Source organism: Molothrus aeneus, chromosome 9 (genome assembly GCF_037042795.1).
Source record: "Molothrus aeneus isolate 106 chromosome 9, BPBGC_Maene_1.0, whole genome shotgun sequence".
NCBI classification, from domain to species: domain Eukaryota; kingdom Metazoa; phylum Chordata; class Aves; order Passeriformes; family Icteridae; genus Molothrus; species Molothrus aeneus.
This window is the reverse complement of record NC_089654.1, coordinates 16,418,974-16,442,462: the sequence shown is the minus strand read 5'-3', so window position 1 is coordinate 16,442,462 and position 23,489 is coordinate 16,418,974. Positions and strand designations below refer to the sequence as shown.

Here is a 23,489-nt window from a genome sequence, read left to right as displayed (position 1 = left end):
TCCAGATGTTAGCTGTATAGCTGCAAGCAGAATTGATTCATAATAATTTAAAACAAAAAGCTTAAAAAATAAGAGCATTTGTTGTATTTCTGTTGAGAGCTGGCTTCAACAAAATAGTTCTAGCTTAAAAAAATCCATTCCATCCCTACCTTTAAAAATATATATTGTTGGAATTGACAAGATGAAAATAGCCAGATATTTTCCAAACCAGGGCTTGCAGATATAACTTTCAGGTTTGTCATCTGTGCAAAAGCAGACTCCACGGACACTTTTCAGTGAGACATTTTTGTTTCATTTTTAAGGGAAGCAGCAATGACTTGGCTTCTAGGAGGTGCATTGCAAAAGAGTAAATATCACCACAGCATTAATCTCATTTTCTTTCCTTCTGTGTATGTCTTGTTTTATCAGCTGAGCACTTGATTTAGATATGCAGGAATTGTCAAGTATCAGCTATTGAACTATTAAGTCTATACTCAGTACGATATCCCCTTTGTCTATGTGCAAAATTGCTATTGCCTCTAATCAGTATAGGACATAAAATAAGTGTGCGTATGTGACAAGATTTGTTCAGGGTGGGGTTGTAAATGTGGAATGTGTGTGGTTTGTTAATTTGAAGCATGAGCCTAATACTATACATAATGAAAATACTTGGTTAGTCTGTACCGGAGGGTTCATCTCTTAAAAGTGTTAAAAAGAACCCCAAAACGTGTATGGGTAAGAAATTGAAAAAGGAAACAAAAGTAAAACAATACAGGGGGAAAAAAATAGTGCTAAAAATATTTTAGTTTAGCCACACAAGAATCAGAGCTAGGAGGGAGCAGCCTGTGCCGGGCACGGCCGAGGGCGGGCGGCAGCGCCCTGGGGGCCGCGCTCGCTGCAGCGCCGGGCCAGCCCCGGGGCGGACACGCGCAGCGGGACTGGGGCGGCCCCGCGGGAGCGCGCTCCGCTCTCCCAACGCCCGGCCTTGAAACACCCGTGCACGGGAATAACTGCAGCTGCCGCAAACCTACTGATTCACCTGTTTCAGGGTTTTGTAGGGGTGATGCAACATCCGGCCCACATTTGTAAATTCTACGTTTAAAAATGTTGGTGTAAATCCATCAAAGCCTACATGATAAAATGGAAGGAACTCCCCTTTTCCTCACCTAACTAGGTAACTTCATTTTTGCAGTATTTCCATTTATATTTTATTTTACTGGAAAAGGTTATAGGTGCAAATATTTTTTTAAAATTATTGAGTTTTACAATTTCTTTAATGAATGAATGATTGCAACCACCTCAAGCACTGACAAAAGTCATGCAGTTCAGGGGTCGCCTGTGATTTCATGCCTTCTAACATTTCCCAGTGGTTTCTGCCATGAGGAAGGCAGAGACTTCCTCATGGCTTTTTAGAGACCAGTGGTGTTGTCATGTCTCTGAAATTGTGGATAAAGCTCAGCAAAGGAAACTGAGAGAAGTCCGCACCAATTGTGAGCTCACATCTTCCTACTTTTCTACCCTTAATTTGCTGATTTGTTCAGTTTGTAAGTTCTGGAGAAAACTGAATGTTCTAACAGCCCTGTATTTAGCAAGTATGAGAATTATTCTGTTCTCATATGGATCACTGACCAATGTCTGGTGTTCATGATTTTCTAGTTGTGTTGCTCCAGAACATGCAAGTTTATGACTTAGTATGTGATCTCCATGAGCTGGAAAGACTCAAAACATATGGCAGATCAGATGTTAGGCTTGGGGAAAATCAAAAATTAAACTGTCTCAGAGCAGTTGAGAGACTGCTTTGCTATATATTTTATGTGATTTGTGTGTGTGTTGAGGGAGATGTCACCTAGGGAAAGGAATTGAAGAAAAAAAAATAGCTTGAAAAAATGAACTGTTTGTATTATGGCTTTAAACATTAAAGTCTGGTCAGCTAAAAGCAGATGTTGTGAACTAAGATGGAAACTTGCCTGAGGCCAGAATCAAAGAAGGCATTCACTAATAGTAAGAAGGAAAAATGCTTTCTGGTTTCAGAATTTTTTGTAAGCAAAAAAATGAATGCTTACTGCATGCTTATGCACAAACATTTTCCCACTTTTATTCAGATTACTGAATAAGATGATGGTTTCAGAATCTAATTTCACACAATGGGTTCATTATCAATCCTGATTGTATTCTAAGCTCCTTATAAAATCTTTTGTTATTCCGTGCTGGCCAAGATCCTGTCATGTTGGAAGTAGGAATGAAGTGCTTCTCACCTTCGGCTGTCTGCCCAGTAATTAGATGGGGAGGTAGGTTAAAGCATCTAAATGTGTGGTATAAAAATTGGAATACTGTAATACGACACAATGCGGATGCAAGTCTTTTAAATGGAAGAATAAATTAAAGGAAAGACATCAATATACACTAGATAGTAAAAATAAACATAATATTTCTTGCATTGACCTGGATCTTAATTGATCTGGGCTTGGACAACTTGAGTGAACAAACATTACGTAAATACACACAATGTCTAAGAATTTGAAATGAAAAGTTAAAAATTAATATTTTCAAGAAAGAAAAAAGTTGATTAAATAAAAAATATTTATGTTAAAATCAATCAATATTTGAGAAAATATTCTCCTTTTCATCTATTTATGTATGAGGAAATACATATTTACAGTAGCTGCCTCTATAGTATTTGTTGAATGTCATGAAGCTTTGAACCAGCTTAAAATTTAGACTTTCTTAGACAGTTGTGCCATTTATTTAAAATTTGCTAGTTCAAAAGCTATGCTCTAATGGCAAGTCCAGAATTTTATGTTGCAGTATTTCAGGGAGGAGCAAGGTAAGTGACCTAATTCTGCATTTTGCAAGTACTTTGTCATATTGTTTCAATTCATATAGCTTGAAGAATTTTGCTGTACCATTTGAACAGCAAGGAAAAAAACATTATTTTCAAAAATCCACAAAAAGGATCCATATTTTTGCTATCCTTATTTCTGTCTCTAGGAATAATTTTCCAAACTGAGTTGTATGGCTCAGGAATCAGCTGCCTTTTCTAATTTCCATCAGGGTTGAAGTGAGTAAGGACTTCTCAAGAGAGTAATTCCCAATAAATCCATGCTTGGACAAGCTCTAAATCCAGCACCAGTGGAGTGTCTGCACATTCTTCTCTGGCAGATTTTATGGGGAATTTAGGCCAATTCTTTCCCGTTAGAGGATCTCCGAGTAGGGGGCTTGTCAGGTGCTGCTGCCGGGCCGCCCGTCAGAGGGCAGGCAGCGGGCGTGAGGCGGGCCCGCGCCTTCCATTTCGCTTCGGCGGGAACGCCGAGCCCTGGAGCGGCGCTGGGGCCCCTCAGGGAGGGCCGGCCCCTGAGGGGGGAGTGTGAGAGCCCCTGAGGGAGCGCCGGGCGCGCACAGTGCGGGGGAGGTGCGGCCCCCATCGCCGCTTCCCGCTGGGGCGGCTGCAGCGCACGGCGCCCGCGGCCGCCATTTTGCTCGGTGGAAGCGGCGGGAGGCGCTGCGTTCTCGTTCCTCGGTGGAGGGAGCGGGGGCCTGGCCGTGAGGGGCCTCGGCCTCGCAGGCCCGGAGAGCAGCGCAGTGAGGCGGGGATGCGCTCGGCGCCGCCGGGGCACCGGGCACTTGCGGTTTGTTTGGGTCAGCACCCTTAAAGGTTATGACCTTCACTTTGGGCCCCTGGAGAGAGCACTGTGATGAAATAAATGTACCGAGGAAAGGATTTGTTTTAGGAGGGAGGTGAAAAGTAAAATGGCTTCAAAACTGAACAAATTCCCTCGTGGCCTGCGGTGTTTATAGTAAGGTGTTTCTTAAAGCAGAAGATACATGAGGGAGGTCTTTGCTCCCAGGATTTGGCAAACACCTCTCAGTAAATGTGATTCAGTGGTCTGTGCCGCTCCTGCGAACACCTACTCCCTCATTCTGCCATCTGGAATATGCATTTTCCCTGTGGAATCCAATAGCACTGAGCGTGTGGAAAAGACGCTTTGTTTCGTGGCTATCTTGGAAGCGTTTTGGGCTCCTCCCCACCACTCCCGCACCCGCCTTTTTTTCCTTCTTCTTTTAATTGTTAATTAAAATAATTTTTGGGGTAGCAGTATAACTTTATTTTTTTAGATAACAGTATAATTTTGTTTTGCAAAAACTTGACAGACTGTGATCATAACAAAACAATTGGAGAAAAAGAACATTGGCTGCAGTTGTATAAAATAATCAGAGAATATTCTGGGTTGGGGGGGGGGCCTCAAGGATCATGGAGGATCCTAACCCTGGATAACCCTGGATAACCCTAACCCTAACCCTGGCCCTGCATAAGAGACCTCAAGGGTCACACCCTGTGCCTGAGAGCATTGTCCAAACACTTCTGAACTCTGGCAGGCTGCTGCTGTGACCACTGCCCTGGGGAGTCTGTCCCAGTGCCAAACACCCTTTGAGGGAAGAACCCTTCTCTAAGGTCCATCCTAAACTACCCCTGACACAATTGCAGGCTGTTCTCTTGGGTCCTGTCACTGGTCACCGCAGAGAAGAGCTCAGTGCCTGCCCATCTCTTCTCCTCATGTGGAAGTTGAAGAATGTGGTGTGTCCCCTCAGTCTCTTCTTCCCTAGCCTTCTCTAGGCTGAATTTTAGCATTGTTATTAGACTTTAAATAATTCAACATTAACTTTATCTGGAGCTTGATTCCTACCCACTTTTTCTTCCCAGATATGTCATGATAGTAAAATGTTGCTTCAAGGCCTGCCCCATAGGGCTTTTTTAGCAGAAGCAATAGGAACCACATTTTATCAGGAAAGAGATTCTCTATTTGAAGAAGGATTAAGAATGCAGTCAAGAGCTCTAAAAGAAAACAATATAGAAATTAAATATTGCTACTTACAACTAATAAACTTTGTATTGCTTTAGACAGGTTCAAGTCTAGTAATTTCAGTTTTACATTTTCTTGTGCTGCCCTTTGCAGACTAAGAGACTTCACATTTGATCTAAAAATGTTCAACTCTGCAGACATGGTCTTTTCACTGGATAATTTATTTTATGAAAAACCACATATGAGACAAAGGTAAATCTTTATTATTATATATATATAATTGTTTTCCAAATGGAATAATTTTGCAACAGTGGGGGTTTTTTTATGGCTCACTTTTTCATCCACTGATAGAAATGTGGGGCTAGAAATTTCTGGTTCCATTACCCATACTTTGAAATGTTTCTCCAAGCACATTCAATGATGCAGATGTATCTTAGGGCTATGAGAAATAAGGGTTAGCAGAAGTTAGGTTATTTATGACTAGTGATTTTGAGCTAATTGTTATGGAGGGTGCTTAAAAAATGCTTTTACCTCACATTTGTGTGTTAAAGTAGGTGTCTGGAAAATGAAGATCGTAATACTTGGTTTATTGCACCTGCTCCAGCTATTGCTGAAATTCCAGCTGCAGAGGAGTTACAGAGGGAACTGGAAAAAAGCTCAGCTAACACTCACATGGGTAAAGTATCAGAGAATAGAATCATTGCAACCATTGGAAAAGATGTTTAGGATGATTGAGTGCACCCATAAACCCAGCACTGCAAAGTCCAACTAGTGTCAGACAATGTCAAGCATTACTTGACATTGATATTAAATTACTCAACAAATAATTAGTGTGACAGATCATTCCTCTTTTGCTGGGAAATACGACATATTCTAGGTATGCAAATAGAGACAAAGAATGTATTTGAGTTGAGAATGGTGGTGTTAGATGTGCCAGGAGCCTAGCAGTCCTCTTTAGGCATAAACATGCCACAGGTTTGCTGTGCAGAAGTGTGCAAGGTAAGAGGTATAGTCAAAATTTCCGTCACTGCATGTTGTTTCACAAAGCATTGTAACACAGTGGGAAGTGGCTGTAAGAGCATAATGTTGTCACATGGATCTGATGGCCTGTCTGCCACCCAAGGAACAGAGAGTTTATATGAAACTCACTTTTTTCTTTCCCTTTTTGGGGCTTTAATCAAATTGATCAGGCAGCCAAATTTGAATCTGGTCGTGAACTGCTGCTAAGCGGCATATTCCTAGACATTCAGGATTATCTTAAGGAAACTTATTTTAAAGAATGCCATTTCTTTATTTATGTCAGCTAGATCTGTGCATTTATATTAGCTGCTGTGCTGATTTATAATAATCCCTATTTAGGAATTTTAGTAAAACAGAAGGTGAATTTTTTTCTGCTTTATGCAAAAATAATTCCATTAAGAGCTACTTATTCAAACAAGCTTTTTGATTTTTGTAGAATTAGAACTGCTGGGGTTATGCTACAAGCAGGGCATTGTAATTTTGAGTTTCTAGATGGATAACATTGAAATTAAGACAGCAAAATAGAGCTGTTGTTATCTTGTTGCATTTAGTTGCTTGTTTCTGTTTGTCCCTTTCCCTTCCTGTTGCCAACAGCAAGGCTTGTTGATCTGGTCAGCCAGATCAGGACACTGATTCTACTGAGAATTAACCCTGTAAAATGTGATAATTAACCACGAAGGTTATGAAACCAGCCTGTCGCCAACATCAGCACCAGCTCTGACTGTTGAGATTGCAGTAGTTATCTCAGCTGTTTGTAGCAGGAACTTCAAGCTTGGTCATTGTGTCATTTTTTTAAAAGACTATCTTTATTCTGGGACAGGGTGAAGAGCTCTGTCATACAAACTATTTTGTAGTTCTGAAGAATAGTTTTTATCCTTTATTTTGCATAGGAAGGAAAGAAAGGGACCTTATTTTTATAACTTTTTATTGACAATGCATGCATTACATTCATTAGCATAAGTCATAAAATACACACTAAAATTCTTGCAATAAGATAGAAACATCAGTTTGTCTAATAGATGTGAGTTTGGCTGATTCTCTGGGAAAGGTACTTGATTAAATAACTGTGAATAAGAATATGAATATTAATGAAATAATAATTTATCATTTTTGTAGGGGGGAGCAAGCATGAGAAGTTTATACAGCAATGTAAGAGTAACACAGAGAAAGTGGAAGATAAATCATCAGCACCTATTCATTTTGGCATAGCCCCTGAAAAGGAAGTCCTACAATTAAGTCTAGGAGAAAGAGATAAAATTAGTTTTCAGCATGAAAATCTGAAAGTGATTTCATCTTTTCTTTCCTTTGATGAAAATAAATCTAAAAGAGTAATAGATTTTTCTCAGCAACCACAAAATAAAGCATTAAGTGAAAACAGTGATGATGAGAGCGTCCATTCAACATTAAGAAAAAGGTATGTGACCAGTCAACTCAGACAATTTATCACTGCCAGAATCATATTATTATTTTAGATAAATCTCTTGAACACAAGTTTGGGATCCATCAATTGAAGCTATTTTAGCAGGCTCCAGGTGCTAATTCTTCAGTGTAAGGAAAAAAAAAATCTTTTTTGGCAATATTTTAGTAAGTTAATTAAATGTGTCCTGAACTCAGCTCATTCATGAGAAAATTAAGCGTTGGTTTGTTGCTTAAATTTTAAATAAGTCTTTAGATAACAAAGCTTTTGGAAAATAATGCTCTGAATTCTTTATCTGCCTGGTGACGAGGAAGAAGGCTGAGATCATTTGCTTTGCTGAGCAGAGGTCAGCTAGTCAGGAATACCTTGAGCAGTTCTCAGTGTGATTTCAGTGCTGCCTGGGAGGAGAGATTTTATCAATAAACTGCTTTTCTGTGTCCAGCTCCTCCCATTCCTCAGAACCTGGATGTCTCTGTTGGTTTTAATGCTACAGAAAGTCAGAATTAATCTGCTATTAGGAGTCAGGGCCCATCTGCACAAGCAATTTATTCTTTCATATTCTTTCTGGAATGAAAGTGAAGTTAAAATGTATCTTGAGAGGAGTCTTTAGGTCAGATTACATAAAGTTAGATAAAATTTTACTATTTATCTTACTAGTTCTGCTGCTAATACAATTGCATATCTAGTATTTTTCAAATATTAGATAAACTGTAACATTACAACAAGCTAATGAAAATTTTGGGTCTTTTGCAGCTTATTTAAAAAGTCTGGCAATGTGCATAAAAATACAGAATTTAAAGCTGGTTCTGTTGATGTGAAAGAAATTGGTACTTACTTAAATACAAGTGAAAACATGAAAGAAGTGACAAAAGAAGGTTTTTTGAGGAATAATCATCATGCTCCAATAACTAAAGACTCAGATTTTACTTTGCATAGGGTAAATAATGAGGAGATTGTGTCTGAAAATGGAATTAAAATTCAATCATTTTCTAATGCTTCAGAGATTCTGGATATGACAGGTAATTATTTTTACTCTATTTCAAGAAAACTAGTCCATTGTCTGTCTTTGGTATATACTAATAAAGGGTATCCAAGATCTGAGGAAGAGTGAAGAACATTTTCCCACCAGCTCAAAGTGAGATAATTGGCTAAAATGGATAGAATGTATTGCAGTCCTGTGGAACTTGATTGCATTGTTTTTTAATATGAACTGGCTACACAATTTATGAAGAAGATTCACATTTTCAGAAGTGCTAAGTCATGTAAACCTGTTTGAAAATGTCATTTCACATCCCCTCAGCAATTTGAAAAAAAAACAGCCTTGTCACTTTTTGCGGTAAAGAGTTTCATCTTCATTTGCAAACAGAAATTGAGAATTAAATGTTTATTTGTGGTGTGACTCATATTTGTATCTTTGTAGAAATATATTTTAAGTAGGAGATATCTAGAAAATGGAGGGAAGTGGTGAGATTTTGATGAAATTATAAAATACGTGGTTTAGAAATTATTTTTGGCTTTTAATAGTTTTTAAGTAAGTGCAGTTTATTTCTAGATTTTAAACTTTTTGGGACATGAGACACCTGTGGAATGTACCTTATATGCCTGACTACTACAGAAATATGGAGTAGAAAATTAGTTCTAGCAGAAAAATGTAGGGTAGAGTAGTGGCTTAGGATGGGATTTGGAAGCAGGTCAGGAATGGAAAGCAAGATTAGATTCCTCTGATTGCTGTATGAGCAGTGGTGATTTGATTTGTGGGTGAGGGGACAGCAGTGGGTGCCGTTCACTTTGCCTTCAGCAAGGGTTTTCATCCCACAGAGAGGTTGGAAAGTACTCCCACGGCATTCTGGTACCCACGTGGAGCACTAGGAGAGCATCAGCCACTGCCTGGTGTCCAAGTGGCTGGCCAGGCTCAGAGGGGGTGGTGAATGGGTCACACTGCCCACGTGCCAGCACCAAGGGGAGTACTGCAGGGGTGTGCTCTGCAGCAGGGGGCTGACAGCAATCTCATCGAATTCAGCAGGAACAAATCACAGTCCTGGCCCAGGGAAAGAGAAGAACCCCTGGGCTTCCTCTGGGATGGTTTGACTGAGGGCAGCTCGTGGAAAAGTGCCTGGGGCCTGGCCAGCAGCTTGCTGAACTTGAGTGGGCAGTGTGTCCCTGCAGTAACAAAGGCCACCAGCATCCTGGGCTTTGTTAACTAAGCTGGGAGGTTTAGAGAAGTGATTATCCCTTTCTTGGCACTTCTGAGACCACAACTAGATACTCCATCAAGTTTTGAGTCTCTGGTACATGCAAGATACCCTTAAACTGGAATGAGTTCATGAAAGGGCCACCTCTATGGCCTTTTTAAATGATGAGCTAGTGACCTCCCTGTCCTATCTCATCTTCTTTCTATCACCTGAACCTTGTTGCAGCCTTGAAGCTCTTTACAGAACACACAGCTTGGGGTCAGGAAAATACTTTTCATGGTTATTGGTTGAAAATGAATCTTATTTTATAAATGTACTGTTTTTTACTTCTTTAGGAACTACAGGAATAAAATTGGAAATTTTGAGGGCCGTTACAGAAATACGTATCCTTGTATTTGCTGGATCTGGTTTTCCTGATTTTATTACAGTGCTTTTACATTTGCAAAATTATTATGTTTGATTTGTAGGCATAGAAACTAATGCATTACACTGTAAGAGTTTCACTTTGTAGCATAATGCTTGGAATCAAATGTTCAATATGTGTTTCTTTTGACTTCCAAAACAAGACTGAAATAAGACAACTTGTAGATCAATCATTCTTAAGAAAGCTTGTTCTTATTTCAAATGTTCAAATTTTATCCTCAAAACATTCTTTATAAAATGTAAAATTTTAATTTGCATAATATATATTTCAGACATTTTCTATGCAAACACACATATACACATATATCTCCATACACTTTAAATGAAGGAAAAATAATTCTTATTTAGGCTTATAAGAAAACTGTATCTTACTTTCTGTCCCATTTTCTTAGAAGAAAATTAATTTTACATATTCCTTGTTGGTCTGTACCTATGTTGTAGTGTGCTTATACTGTATATCCATTCTTAAAGCAGATTTTACCATCATTTTCTTTCTTCTTGGCCCTGCCTCGAACATGAAGTATAATCAAGTATTCATCTATATCTATCAAACTTCTGGGTTTTTTACACACTCTTTTCAATATTTTGTTTCTAGAAACCTGTCAAATGGTAGGTTAAATATCAGGAAGAGGAAATGTCTAAATTTAGGCACCTTAAATTCATGTAAATTGCTTTAAAAAGTCATGTTTTTCAAAATTAGTAGGGATTTCATTGTTGTGAAATTACCAATTAAGGATCATTAATGCTTTCTAGTTTACAAATAAATCACTTATTTAGAGCAGGGATTTTAAAAAAGTTTTTTTTTTTTAATATCCTTATTTTCTTTATTCTAATGTTACTTGCTTTTCTTTACCCATATTTAACTGCTTTGGTTCAAATAAGTTGAGTTTTTTTCAGTGATATGGAAAACTGTTTCTTACTTTATATATGGCACACCAAGAATCTAAAATTACTGAATCATTTAATAGGTTACTTTTGGATAACTTTTTACAAGCATGTGTAATATTGTGGTATGTTTTAAGTTTGCATTTAGATTGCAAGGACAAGATGCACTTACATTCTTATAATTTTATAATTTATGCTCTAGTATTTTAAATTCCTTAATGTTCTCAAGCAACCCAATTTAGGAGTGTTTTTAAGGAGTTCCCATATTTTAACTATGCACAGTCAAAAGCTTTGGATGATGTAAGTATGTAACATAAACTGCAGCTGCAAGTAGTGCTTTGTAGATAAATTTAAGTGGCAATTTGATATTCAGAGCATAAAAGGAATTAGAAAACTATAATATATCTAGAATCTCTTCCTGGAATAGTTTATCAGGGTTGTGCTCAGCTGGGAGAAGAGACTGGAAGAACTTTAAAAAGTGTTTTTCTCAGTTTAAAATACTTTTATGTTAGGATGAGAATTATATTTATGCATACAGATTGGTAATATATTTGCAAGGAGGAGGAAGGGTGGGTGAATGAGTGACATGGGTGAGTGACACTGCAGAGGAGGAAAGGGAAGAATCAGTCTTGTCAGAGGAAAATGAGGGAGCTTGACATGGACACACTTGGCTTCTAAGGTGGTAAAGGATAAAATATGACGGAAGCCCAGTCATGCAAATCTTTCATTTGTCATTATTGAAAACTTAACAGGACAATTCTTTCCTAGCTTTTATATACAGATAGGAACTTTGTGATTTGTGCACCAACTGGCTCTGGAAAGACTGTAATGTTCGAACTAGCTATTACCAGATTACTCATGGAAGCCCCACTGCCTTGGTTAAATATTAAAGTTGTTTACAGTAAGTATTATGCAGCTTTAAATATTTTGGTGGCAAAACAGAAAATGTCATTCTGGGAATTCAGAAATCTGGAGTGAGTCCAGGAATAATACTGAGATTAAATACATTAAGATATTTCAACCTGCTTCATTCTTTAAAAAGTTGATTCAGTGTTTATTTGTGGTACCATTGTAATTATTATTAGTATTTAACAGCACTGTGTAATTGTAGTGTTCAGCATTGCTTATACAAATAAAAATTAGGAAGTCCTGTATATGTTTGTCCTCCAAGAAGGCGAGATGTACACAAAAAGGTAAGGAGGAAGCAAAGGAAATTAAAACAAATTCTTCATGCGTGGTTTCTGGCTGACACTATCTTTTGTATGACTGGCTGTTGCTCTGAGATGAGGATCAAATTTTCCAGTATTTACTTACCTGGCAAAGTTTCCTGCTGTTTTCTGAATACTACCTCAGAGGCACCAGAACTGTGATCTTCATGAATTCGACTGATCCGTGCGGAAATATGAAAATACTTGGAGATACTCACATCAGTTACACTTTTTTTCTTTCCTTTCCTGGAGAACTGAGTTAATATTGTGTGAATTTGGTTAAATTGGTGATTTTTTCCCAGTTTTAATTTATTCATATGTGTTTGTCAGCCTTGCTGTTAAAGGTTTTATCCTTATATTTACAAAAACGTCATATTTGTTTTTTTATTCCATTTTGTTCCATTTCTTACAATAAAGCTAGTGTTGCTTTAGAGTTTACTGTGTATTGTAAACTGATCTTAGAAGCAGGCATGTGCTACAGGTTCTCTGTCAGCTGGACCAGTGTATGGTAATAGTTTCCATTTGCCTTGGTAGAATTGCTACAACTTGGTTGGTTGGAACTGGCAGTAAAGAAGCAGTCAGCTGCCAGTAGAGTTAAATCTGCTGACCTTTCCAGATTCCACAATGATGGAGAAGGAGACTTGTCAGTTTTCTGAATGTTGGAGCAGAGGTGGTAACCAGACCATGTCCTGCTGGTGTGAGCACTGGTGCCTGGTTCATCAGTGGCCCCATAAATGTGCATTAGCGTGCAGTAGTTCTGTGGAGTTGTTTTCCAGTAGCTTTACATGGAAGGACTGGTGTCTGTAGTTCCAGGAGCAGTCACTTGCATCTCACATTCTTGCATTGCTGAAGATGATTAGCTTTGTGATTTTGTGAATTACTTGCTGGTAGCTTAATCAGTTTGCTGGAGCTAATTATTTCTCTGATACTTTTATGAGATTTTACACCTCTTTCTGAAGCAGACACTGGTTCTTTAAGAAGGTCATTTGTGAGCTAATAGGCAGAAATCATTCATATTCCAGTGCCTCTAACTAACCTAGAATGTAATCACTGCAGGATACATTATACTAGGGCTGTTTAGGGCTCATGCATAGATTGTCTCTTTCACTTAAATCACTGCATTTTCCTTATAGATTAATCATCTAGTATAGCCTTACATGTATTGTTAATACCAGTCCTTATTGAGAATGATGTCTGATTTCTGGGAAAAAAGAGTCTGCAAAAGTACAGTCTGTATTCTCAGGAAAAAAAAAAAAAAGTAGATTGTTTTAGGACTCTGTTCATGAGAACTGCTGCCTGCTGTGTTAGCTGCTTCATATGACCCTACACCTAACTGTACATTTGTTTTTGATAGAGTACCAGAAGAAATAAAGGTCTGTTTCTTGCTCTTGGATGGTTTCTCACTTATACTTTGTTGTCTGAATACAGAGTATTCAAATCATTCTTAACTGAGAAAAGGTTGGTATTTGTATGATCTGCCATTAGAAAATATGTATTTCCTGTGGTTTCTTCCATCTGTGAGAAAACCTTTGATAGCTGAATGATTGTTTCCATGTGGTACTGCAAAAAAAAAAAATCAAACCCAACAGGATAAAGGATTAAGAGAGAGCATAAATAATCTTAATTAAAGGGTTCTGTTTCTGCTTGCTGATGGGAAGAACTAGGGCCCAAAGCTCTACATTGTTTGTGCACATGGAGCAGGATAATAAGAACAGTAACACCAGTTACAGATGTTATGGTTCTGGAAGCAAAGCTGAAAATTAGGGAAATTAAATTCATGAAGGCATCTTACTAAAGAACTTAAGGCATACATTTCTAATACAGTTGAAGATTTAGTTTTCCTGATTTAATTCTCATTATTTGGTGTTGTTTTTAGTGGCTCCAATAAAAGCTCTATGCAGTCAGCGTTTTGATGACTGGAAAGAAAAATTTGGACCTATAGGACTCACCTGCAAGGAGTTGACAGGAGATACACTGATGGATGATTTATTTGAAATACATCATGCTGACATTATTATCACTACACCTGTAGGTTTCATTCCCAGTTACTTAGAATAAACAGACATTAGTGGTCTTCTAATTGTATACTGCAAGGACTGCCTTTTTTTTTTTTTTTTTGTAATAGACAGTGATTTTATGATCCTTTTGTTTCTCTGCACACTGCTGTACACTCTCTCAGTTCATATAAACAAAAGTTAGTAATATAATAATGTGCCAGATGAAACATAGATGGCATTAGCTTGAATTCATTTAATTGTTTCTGTTTAAAGATTTATTAAGTTTAGGCATGTCTCCATGTACTGTAGTTGTGGCTTGTGTTGGCATTTAAAACATCTTTCAGCTTCTGTTGTTGTTTTGATGTGTTGTTTTTTTCCTCAAAGGAAAAGTGGGATAGCATGACTAGAAGGTGGAGAGACAACTCTATAGTCCAGCTTGTGCGACTGTTTCTCATCGATGAGGTAAGAAAATGAATGAGGATTTATGCACTGCTTTTTATCTTTTGTGAAGATAAAAAGGAATCTTAGAAAATATTAAATGTATTTAGCACATATCTAGATTGTAACTGGAAAATATTTAGCATGTCTTTTAAAATTCCTGATAGGTACACGTTATAAAGGATGAAAGCCGCGGCGCAACTTTGGAAGTTGTAGTCAGTCGGATGAAAACTATTCAGTCTTCTCTTTGGCGTCTCTTAGAGAAACATGACACTGTTCTTCCGTTGAGATTTGTAGCTGTTTCGGCCACAATCCCAAATACTCAAGATGTAAGAGTTACATTTTAATGTATTTTGATCGGTGGAGTTGTGTTTTATTAAATTTGTCTGGAATTACAATTTTAGATTGATAGCAAAATAGTAATTTTTAAGCTGTCATCTGAAGACAGCTATGAGGCTGCTGGTAATGTAAGATTACCTTCAACCATGTGGAAATGTCAGCCATGTATGAACATGCTTCAGTTTTAGATTTCTGCTTGTGATTTTTGCCTCTTACGTACAAATCACTACAGATTTGAGATTTCAGTCCAAATAATATTGGTCCTGCAAAAAGCAGACCCTCACCTGTAATTTTCAATGATAAAAAAATGTGTTAGTAGTTTACTATAAGTTAATTATTCTGTGATGCTATTAGAGCTGGAGCACAATTAAAAAAATTAATTTATCTTTTCTGTTCTACTTCTTTTTTAAAGATTGCAGAATGGCTTTCAGATAGTAAGATGCCTGCTGTGTGCCTGAAAATAGATGAGGATCAACGACCAGTGAAGCTACGCAAAATTGTCCTTGGTTTTCCTTGCAGTGACAATCAGACAGAATTCAAATTTGACTTAACTCTTAACTACAAGATTGCTAGCATTATACAAACATACTCGGAGCAAAAACCAGCACTTGTGGTACAGCAGCTTTTTTTTATCATGTTTGAAATGATTTCTTTCTTGAAAGTGTTGATTCAAAAAAATATCTTTTATTTATAGTTTTGTGCCACAAGAAAAGGAGTACAGCAGGCTGCTTCTGTTCTTGCAAAAGATGCTAAATTTCTACTGAGTATAGAACAGAAACAAAGGTATTTTTCTATTTAAATTGGAAATAAGTGTTTGTACATTTTAGTAAACCCGTGATATCTGTGAAGAAAGCTGTTGAGCTAATACAGTTTCTAGCAGAGGAGTGTGCAACAAAATCATCATCACAGTTGACATTCTTTTTGGTAAATTGGCACTCTTGGAAAGTTTTATTTGCTTCTCAGAGTTTTAGGATACTTTTCACAAACGTTGTTTCTCAAAGCTGCTTTCTGAACATAAAGATGCTAATTCTTATGGCCCTCTGAGACCTTGTAATGCAAAGATTAAGCATATGAATAGTTGAATTGGATGTGACTTTACTAATGTTTTGAGTTGTCTTTACTTTTTCAGATACTGTTAATAAATAGAGCCATATTAATTATTATTTACTTCAGGGTTGCCTAGTCATGGCAGCTGCAGAAGCTACTCCTGGCTTTAGACCTAAAATACAATCTTACTTGCTTTATGCAAGCAACACGTAAAGATTGTTGATTGTCACTTGGAAAGATGACCAGGCTCAAAAAGCTGCAATAGCTGCCCCAGAGAGTCACTCTGTTCTCTCTGTGAGGATGGGAAAGGTAGTGGTTGAAAATAACCAAAGAATGTATATTTTCTAATTTTTTTTTTTTGTTGTTGTTGTTGTTGTTTGTGTGTGTTGCATAGATTACAGGGGTTTGCAAACTCATTGAAGGACTCCAAACTGAGAGGTAAATATAACCTACAACTTCTCTGTTCTGTGATTGAATATTTGCTTGAGAAAACCTAGTCAAATGAGGTATATAATAATTTCATTATCAGACCTTTTGACGTGTGGTGTGGCTTATCATCATGCGGGTATGGAGATATCGGACAGAAAAATAATTGAAGGAGCTTTTACCGTAGGAGACTTGCCAGTACTTTGTAAGTAAAACTAACTTAGAAAGCCAAAATTACATTTATGTATCCTGAGAAGATTGCAGTTTGGAAGTAATATTTTATGGTTCTGTAGTTTGCTTAACCTTTGGAAGTTGTGAAATCCAGGTAAAGGTGTTTTTGTGTTTCACATGTACTTTTACCTTGTGAGCCTGCATACACACTGTTACTAAAGACCATAGATCTTCCTTTCACCACACATGGAAGTGATCCCCGTCCTACGTCCATGTAGGTCTGGCCATGTCTGTTTCCTTTTCCTACCATTGAACCCTGCCATTGAGGTAGAGTTCTGTGCTAGTGAATCTTTCCTCCAAGTTTCCAAGATCTTTTCTTTGCAACTGTGGCTTCCCTGAAGGTAATAATTTATGCATCCTAGGTGGGTAGGATGCTATCTTCAAACTCCCATGCAAGGTGTTGTGACTGATGGGGAGGTCCCTAAGAAATATTCCATCTGTTGTTATGTGAAATGAGAAGAGATCTGAGATGTGATTGTCTCATCTCATCTGGGCTTTCTTTTCCTGTAAAAAAAAGATCCAGACCCTATGGGGAATTGTCGGTGTGGCTCATATACAACATTAAATGATTTGTAGATTCATTTCCAAAAGAACTGGAAATTCCAATAATCCTTTGTTTTCCTAGCAGAATAGTAATATCAGTTGGCCCATATGACTGGCTTTTTGTGTTGAATTCTTGCCATTCTGGAGAAAGTGAATTAGGAAACATGAGCATAAGATTACTTGCCACATACTTGACTGATGTTTCCTGTGTGAGAGTGTGTATTGGTAAAGTGTTGTGATAGTATTGGTGGTGGTTCTGGTTTGGTACCATGGGTATAAACAATGCTAATGACTGATGACTTAAAAAAATATATCTTCATACTGACCACTACTAAGCAAGATGAAGCCATGGCTCTATTCAAATACATACCCTTGAAGAAATAAGAGTAAAGTTTCTCCATTGTGTGTCTGTTATATTGAACATGGATCATATTCTGGATTATCTCCAAGTATAAAGGAATGTTTAAGCAAAAGTATCTGCGATGTAATTTGTTAAAGAATATGAGAACAAATGAATGCTGATGATCAGATACACAGAAACTGTTATGTAAGTACTTGTCTGTAATCTACATAATTTCTTTGTGGTGCCCACTGATTCCACTAGAAACTAAGAACTCTTAGGCATCAAGAGTTAAGTTACCTATTTGCTGCTTGATTAGAGTCTGCTGGACATTTTGATGGTGTTCGTATACTTTGATCTCATGTAGTTACTACTAGCACCTTAGCTATGGGAGTCAATCTGCCTGCACACCTGGTGGTTATAAAATCCACAATGCATTATGTTGGAGGAGTGTTTCAAGAGTACAGTGAAACTGATATTCTGCAAATGATTGGGAGAGCTGGAAGGCCTCAGGTAAGTGAATGTTTTATTGTATTGATGCTGTCTATAGGCATATTAGTAGAAGCTATTCTTGCAGAAGAAAGTAAAATACTAGGAATTTTATTGCAGCATTTATCAATACTTAAATTACTCCTAGGTAAATTTTCTGTTGAGAAAGAAATCTGTTTGCTTTTGTATTGTCCATCAAAAATCACTGCTTCACCTTGCAGTGCAAAAAGATCTAAGATTACATTTGGGTTACATAGTGAATGAGGATTAGAGAGAAAGTAGGAAACTGGCATTCAATAACATTTCAGACAAGATTTTGAGAAAAGAGTTTTAGTGAATTCAGCAGGTATGTGATGCTTATTCAACTGTGTTTTTTTCTAAGAACTAAAGAGCAGCTTTAATTTTGGAGTTTTATTTTTCAGTTTGACACTACCGCCACAGCAGTTATTATGACGCGTTGCAGTACCAAGGAGAGATATATACAGATGTTAAATGGTGCTGATATAATAGAGAGCAGGTAACTAAGTATGTTTTTATGAGACTCTGTAGATAGTAGCTAAACTTCATTGTGTCTACAGAATGTGTTTTTCTTCACATGTATTTTGGGCTTCTGCTTTTGTCTATTTAGAAGAAATCAAGAAAGAATTAAGGAAAATAAAGTCAAGCTATTCCATAGTTAGTAGTCTCTTGTTTCATCAGCCAAAAGAATCTTTAGGACATCTTAAGCTCAAAAAAAATAGTTTTAGATTCCTGCTGGAAGACTGAGGAAGCTGAAAGAGTATTTATTGCAAAGACAAGGAGCAGGAATTTAATGCAGCCCATGCCTCTGAATTTCTAGATTATAGAGTCTGGGAAGTACTAGACCTATATTCGCTGTTAACAGATTATCATGAGAAATATGTAGGAAAGTTAGGACGTTAAAAGGTAAAATAGGAAATTTTACTCATTTAATTTTGTTAACACTTAATTTTTCAAATATATTTAGAATATCAACAGCACAGAATGTCTGTGCTGTAATTTTTAAATGCATGTAACTTCGTTTTCTAGTAAATGTGGAACTTCACAGTTGACAGTTTATTTTTCTTGCTAGGCATTATGCCATAATAAACAAATTACATTGTTGATTACTTACATAATGTTTACTGTGTTCTATCAATTTCACTGATTACAGTGAACAGTTGTGGTTTGGGGGGAGGGGTTTGTTTGATTTTGTTTCTTCCCAAAGATTAGTTTTGGCACTTTTTATTTTGCTCATTAGTAAATGTCCTTAACTCTTGGTTTTTTTGCGCTAGCTTGCACAGGCACCTTGTTGAACACTTAAATGCAGAAATAGTGCTGCATACTGTCACGGATGTCAGTGTAGCTTTGGAATGGATACGATCAACATTCTTGTACATTAGAGCCTTAAAAAATCCAACTCACTATGGTTTGTTTGGTTTTATTTCTTTAATTCATCTAACTATGGCATTAGGATGTGTTATGTCTGTATTACTTGTTTCTATAATTTTCTTATGGACTGTTATTTCATAATGTGATGAAAACAAGATGTGCAATGTGGCCTGTAACATTTTGTTCTTTAACATAAGCAGTGGGAGTTACAGCATGGTATAACATTTAAAAACTGTGAGGAAGCCATTTACAACTTCATAATCCATTTCTTTTTATCTTAATATGCTGGACCATGTACTAATACTGTATCAAGCCATAATGTATTTTGTACTGCTGAATATGTAATCTGTTAAGAAAAAAAATAGTCTAGTATTTAATAGTTTTTTCTAGAATAAAATTCTAGTTATCTTAATTCCACTGTCTTCAGTTTGTCTTGTCCAGAACATTATCCCAGTCCCCAGCCCTGACCATATCTTTGTTCCTGCCCACTTGCTCTATGCCTGATTTTGAAGTCATTGGATAATTGCTGGAGACAATTTTTTATAAGGATTTATAGCTTAAGGAACATAGCACCTCTAGTACTTGAACGGATGTTACGATTTGCGTGGCTTCCTGTATTCCAAAATAAGAAAACTGTACCTGGAAGTTTCTACTGACATTTCTGAAACTTTTGGGACTCTGATATTTTACATGGGGCAATGTTTGCAGCTTTTACTTTTGCACATCTGTTCTAGCAGCCTCTTACTGATACTTAGAGAGTTACACCCTGTAAGACTTCTGACTTGTTTGCAGTATAATAAATATTCCCACATATTACATTTTGGGGTATTTATCTGCTTCCTAAAAATCAGCAAATCAGTTTTAATGGGTGATGACATTGAGGAGGAAGTGTATCATAGTACTAGGTTATGATATGATAGGTTAAAACAACTTTTGTCTTTGCCATTAAGGTTTTTCATCTGGATTAGATAAAGTTGGAATTGAAGCAAAATTACAAGGTAAGTGGCTTCCTAGCTTTTTTCAGTAAAATGTTACAATTTAGGGCAGGTTCAACCATGTTTATTATCTATGTCCATTAATTTCAATAGATCCATTTGCAGAACAAATGTAATTTACTGTGTGTTATTAATTTTATTTTGTTATTAATATTTTTGAAATACTATCGGTACCTTTTAACTGGTAGAAAATTTTTTCTCGTATAGAGGAAAATAATTAAATGCCTTTACCTACCTAATCTCCATATACATACTCTGAAGTGTGGAGCAGAACACTTTAATTTTGATTGTTTGTCATTCTTCCTAATTTTCCTTTAATTGATCTCACTTGCTTTCATTAATTTCTGTTACTATACTTTCAGAAAAGTTCTTTTCAGACAATGTCACCTTCCATTCATAAATTTAGCCTTGGAAACAAAGGATATAAAATGTAAACATCTTTGCCTTGTCCAGAAACAATTTAAAATGGCATGAGTTTAAGAGGCTTTTTTTGCTAAGACTTGAATATTAACCTTTTTTTAAAAAAGGTTTAGACTCAGTTATTAACCTTTTTTTAAAAATATTGCATTTTAGCTATTTGCAATTCCATTAGAAAACATACAGTGGACAAAATCATTTTGGGAATCAGTGCCTATTAACTTTAAATACAGAAATAGCATGCAACTCTTTGTGTAGTTTTGTTTTGTTAATTTATTTTAATGTAAGTTTTCTGATACTTTAAATGTTAGTATATTTGTAAAAGAGTACTTGCTATCAAGTTCTGCAAATCTACAAATAAAATTTTCTTTCTTCGGTCAAAGTCCTCATGTCCATGCAGACCACTTGGAGCTAAAATATCTGGAGGAGGGTCTGGTCCATGAAAACATGAACAGATAAAATGCCCAGAAATTTGTAGAGCTTGTACTTGGACTCCACTTACACATTTTTAACATAACTGTGGAGGAAACATTTGTGATTGATTTTGGGCTTCATGGAATGATGCTGAGGCTGTTCATTGTGTAAGGGTTTCAGGGGCCTTCAGGAACACAGTACATTTGCTACCACTTGAAGTCCCCAAGTGTGAGAGACATTGACTCTAACTTGCAGACAGTGAAAAGAGGAGTACTTATCAGTAAGAAATTTTGCCTCTTTCAGTAGTTTTCTACCTTTTCCTTTCTTTTACATCAGGAGTTTTCTATTCTTGCCATGTAGATTGAAAGGAATAGAGGGAATGAAGTGTGATACTACCTAAATAAGCCTTTATGGGAGAAGGCATGGTTTAAAATGTACAGATAGTGCTAGAAGAATTCAATTAATGCTTTTTTAGTGTGGCAGTTGTGATGTTAAAAACTAGCTCCTCTTCCTTGCAACGTGAAATATTTTGTGGTAATGTATATAAAGTTTTCTTATATTTCATCTGTAAAGTGAATGATTGCTCGGGGAACTATCTCTGAGTGCTGTTCTAACTGACTTTTAAATTCTGAAAAGCACTTTGGTCATTCTTATGCAGATACCTGACACAACAGGTTTTGTGAAATAAATACAAATGCACCTGATACAGCATGAAAATTTCTAATGAAGGATTCATGAATACTTGTGGGTATTCGAAATTTGAACCCTTTCAGTGTTAACTCTGTAGCAAAGTCTTTTGTATAAGTGCTTGTGGGTTCTCTGACCTGTCATTCAAAATTGAATATGGCAACCTACATTCCAGCTTCTAGTTTCTTTTCCTTTGCTACTTTTGCCTTACTGAAAAAGAGTTGGCTTGTCCTTATCAATTATCTTTCAGTGAGTTTCCCCAGAGAAAAGTTTACCACCAACTTTAATAGAAGGATTCCAAAACCTTTACTTGTGTTCAGTGGAATTACTTGGGTATACATTCATACCATTTTATGATGATGTTTGTGGTTTGTACATGGATAAGGTATTTTTAGTACATGCAGAAAACATTTTTCAAATTTTTGGCAGAACTGTGTCTGAAGAACTTAAATGATTTATCAGCTTTTGATTTGATCAGGATGGATGAAGCAAATCATTTCAAACCAACAGGTAATACTTGTTTCAAATAAACTAATTTTCAGAAGTGATGTAGAGATAGTAGTGAACTACGAAGGGTCTCAGCTACCCTTGTGACCCATTAATAAGAGTACATAAATATAGGAGAGAGTAAAGTCTGAGGGATTTTTTGAGTAGAATATATGGACAAGTTTCTTGACCAAGTCATGGATGTTCATTCTCTTAATCTTGTTTCATGAATAGATCTTCTCTTGTTGATGAAAATTTGTTGCAGATTAGAAGATTGCAGAATACTGTGACAAGATAATTGATTGTGGCACAGTGCAAGGAAGGGCAGGTTTTGTCAATACCTGCTCTGCTCTAGAGTCCTCTGCGAGAGGTGTTTGGCTTCTTAGCAGCCACAGTTCACTGCCTGGTGTGTTAGTGGGACTTAATCTCCATTGGAGAGAATTGCCACTGGCACATGGCTCCTTCTGCCACTCTGTGATCGGGTCAGTCATGTCCATCACACAGCTGGGGACAATAACATACTGACTAGTGGGGGTAAATCTCACAGAGGCCTGTAACAAGAAAATTAATTTAATTTTATGGCTTAAGGAACTCTAAGCTACTAAAATACACTTGACATACTTAATTTTTCATGGTATATTCTTCTTTTACAGAGACTGGAAGATTAATGGCATGGTATTACATTGCATTTGATACAGTGAAGCAGTTTTTCACAATTAAGGGAACTGAGACACTAAATGAATTGGTAATTTGGGTTTTTTTTCAAAATTACATATGTTCAATTTTTTTAAACAGTCTGAGAAAAGAAGCATAAGGTGTTATTTATTTTAAAGAGCTCAGGCTTTGTTTGTATAAAGTTTTAGAGAATACATCTAATTAAATTCTATATGGAGTATTTTTGAGACTTTGTACTTTGAGATCTTTTGATTTCCAACTCTTTCTTCACTCACTAACCTTGCTTATGAAGATGCAAAGTTGCTGAAGCTGTTCTGTTTATGTATTTTCTGCTTTAGTAGGTTTTACTTGTTGAAAAAAAAGCTGCATCAAGAGCAGGTTTTACTTTTAAGGGAATTGTCTTTCTGTTTTAAGTAACTTTCCTCTTTCAGCTAACAAGTTGCTATCTGAAGCACAAGACATTTTGTTTTCAAGTGTGGGGTTGATTTTAGATAACCTCAACTGAAGTAGTAATCTAAAAGCTGAAAGAAAAATTTTCCCCTTTCATTAATAGCCTTTATAGGAAGAGGAAAGAAAGTTGGTCAGTATTAAAAAGAACTGATGGACTGTGTCTTCATGGTCATACTGTTGAGGCAATACATTTTTTAAATGTT

The 23,489-nt window shown here is 36.7% G+C and overlaps 1 protein-coding gene across 1 annotated transcript in view; it reads left to right on the top strand.

Annotated features, from left to right (window-relative positions):
• The first annotated feature begins 4,959 nt into the window (after window positions 1-4,959).
• Window positions 4,960-23,489, top strand: part of HFM1 (helicase for meiosis 1) — a 31,021-nt gene continuing 12,491 nt past the window's right edge. The window contains exons 1-20 of the mRNA XM_066555904.1: window positions 4,960-5,030; window positions 5,333-5,454; window positions 6,906-7,212; window positions 7,969-8,234; window positions 9,743-9,790; window positions 10,945-11,015; window positions 11,484-11,616; window positions 13,800-13,951; window positions 14,305-14,382; window positions 14,526-14,687; window positions 15,110-15,310; window positions 15,392-15,480; window positions 16,139-16,182; window positions 16,274-16,375; window positions 17,652-17,797; window positions 18,196-18,290; window positions 19,066-19,199; window positions 20,113-20,160; window positions 22,105-22,185; window positions 22,815-22,906. Of these exons, the coding sequence (XP_066412001.1) occupies window positions 4,960-5,030; window positions 5,333-5,454; window positions 6,906-7,212; window positions 7,969-8,234; window positions 9,743-9,790; window positions 10,945-11,015; window positions 11,484-11,616; window positions 13,800-13,951; window positions 14,305-14,382; window positions 14,526-14,687; window positions 15,110-15,310; window positions 15,392-15,480; window positions 16,139-16,182; window positions 16,274-16,375; window positions 17,652-17,797; window positions 18,196-18,290; window positions 19,066-19,199; window positions 20,113-20,160; window positions 22,105-22,185; window positions 22,815-22,906 (2,442 nt within the window). The remainder of the gene's footprint in view (window positions 5,031-5,332; window positions 5,455-6,905; window positions 7,213-7,968; window positions 8,235-9,742; window positions 9,791-10,944; window positions 11,016-11,483; window positions 11,617-13,799; window positions 13,952-14,304; window positions 14,383-14,525; window positions 14,688-15,109; window positions 15,311-15,391; window positions 15,481-16,138; window positions 16,183-16,273; window positions 16,376-17,651; window positions 17,798-18,195; window positions 18,291-19,065; window positions 19,200-20,112; window positions 20,161-22,104; window positions 22,186-22,814; window positions 22,907-23,489) is intronic.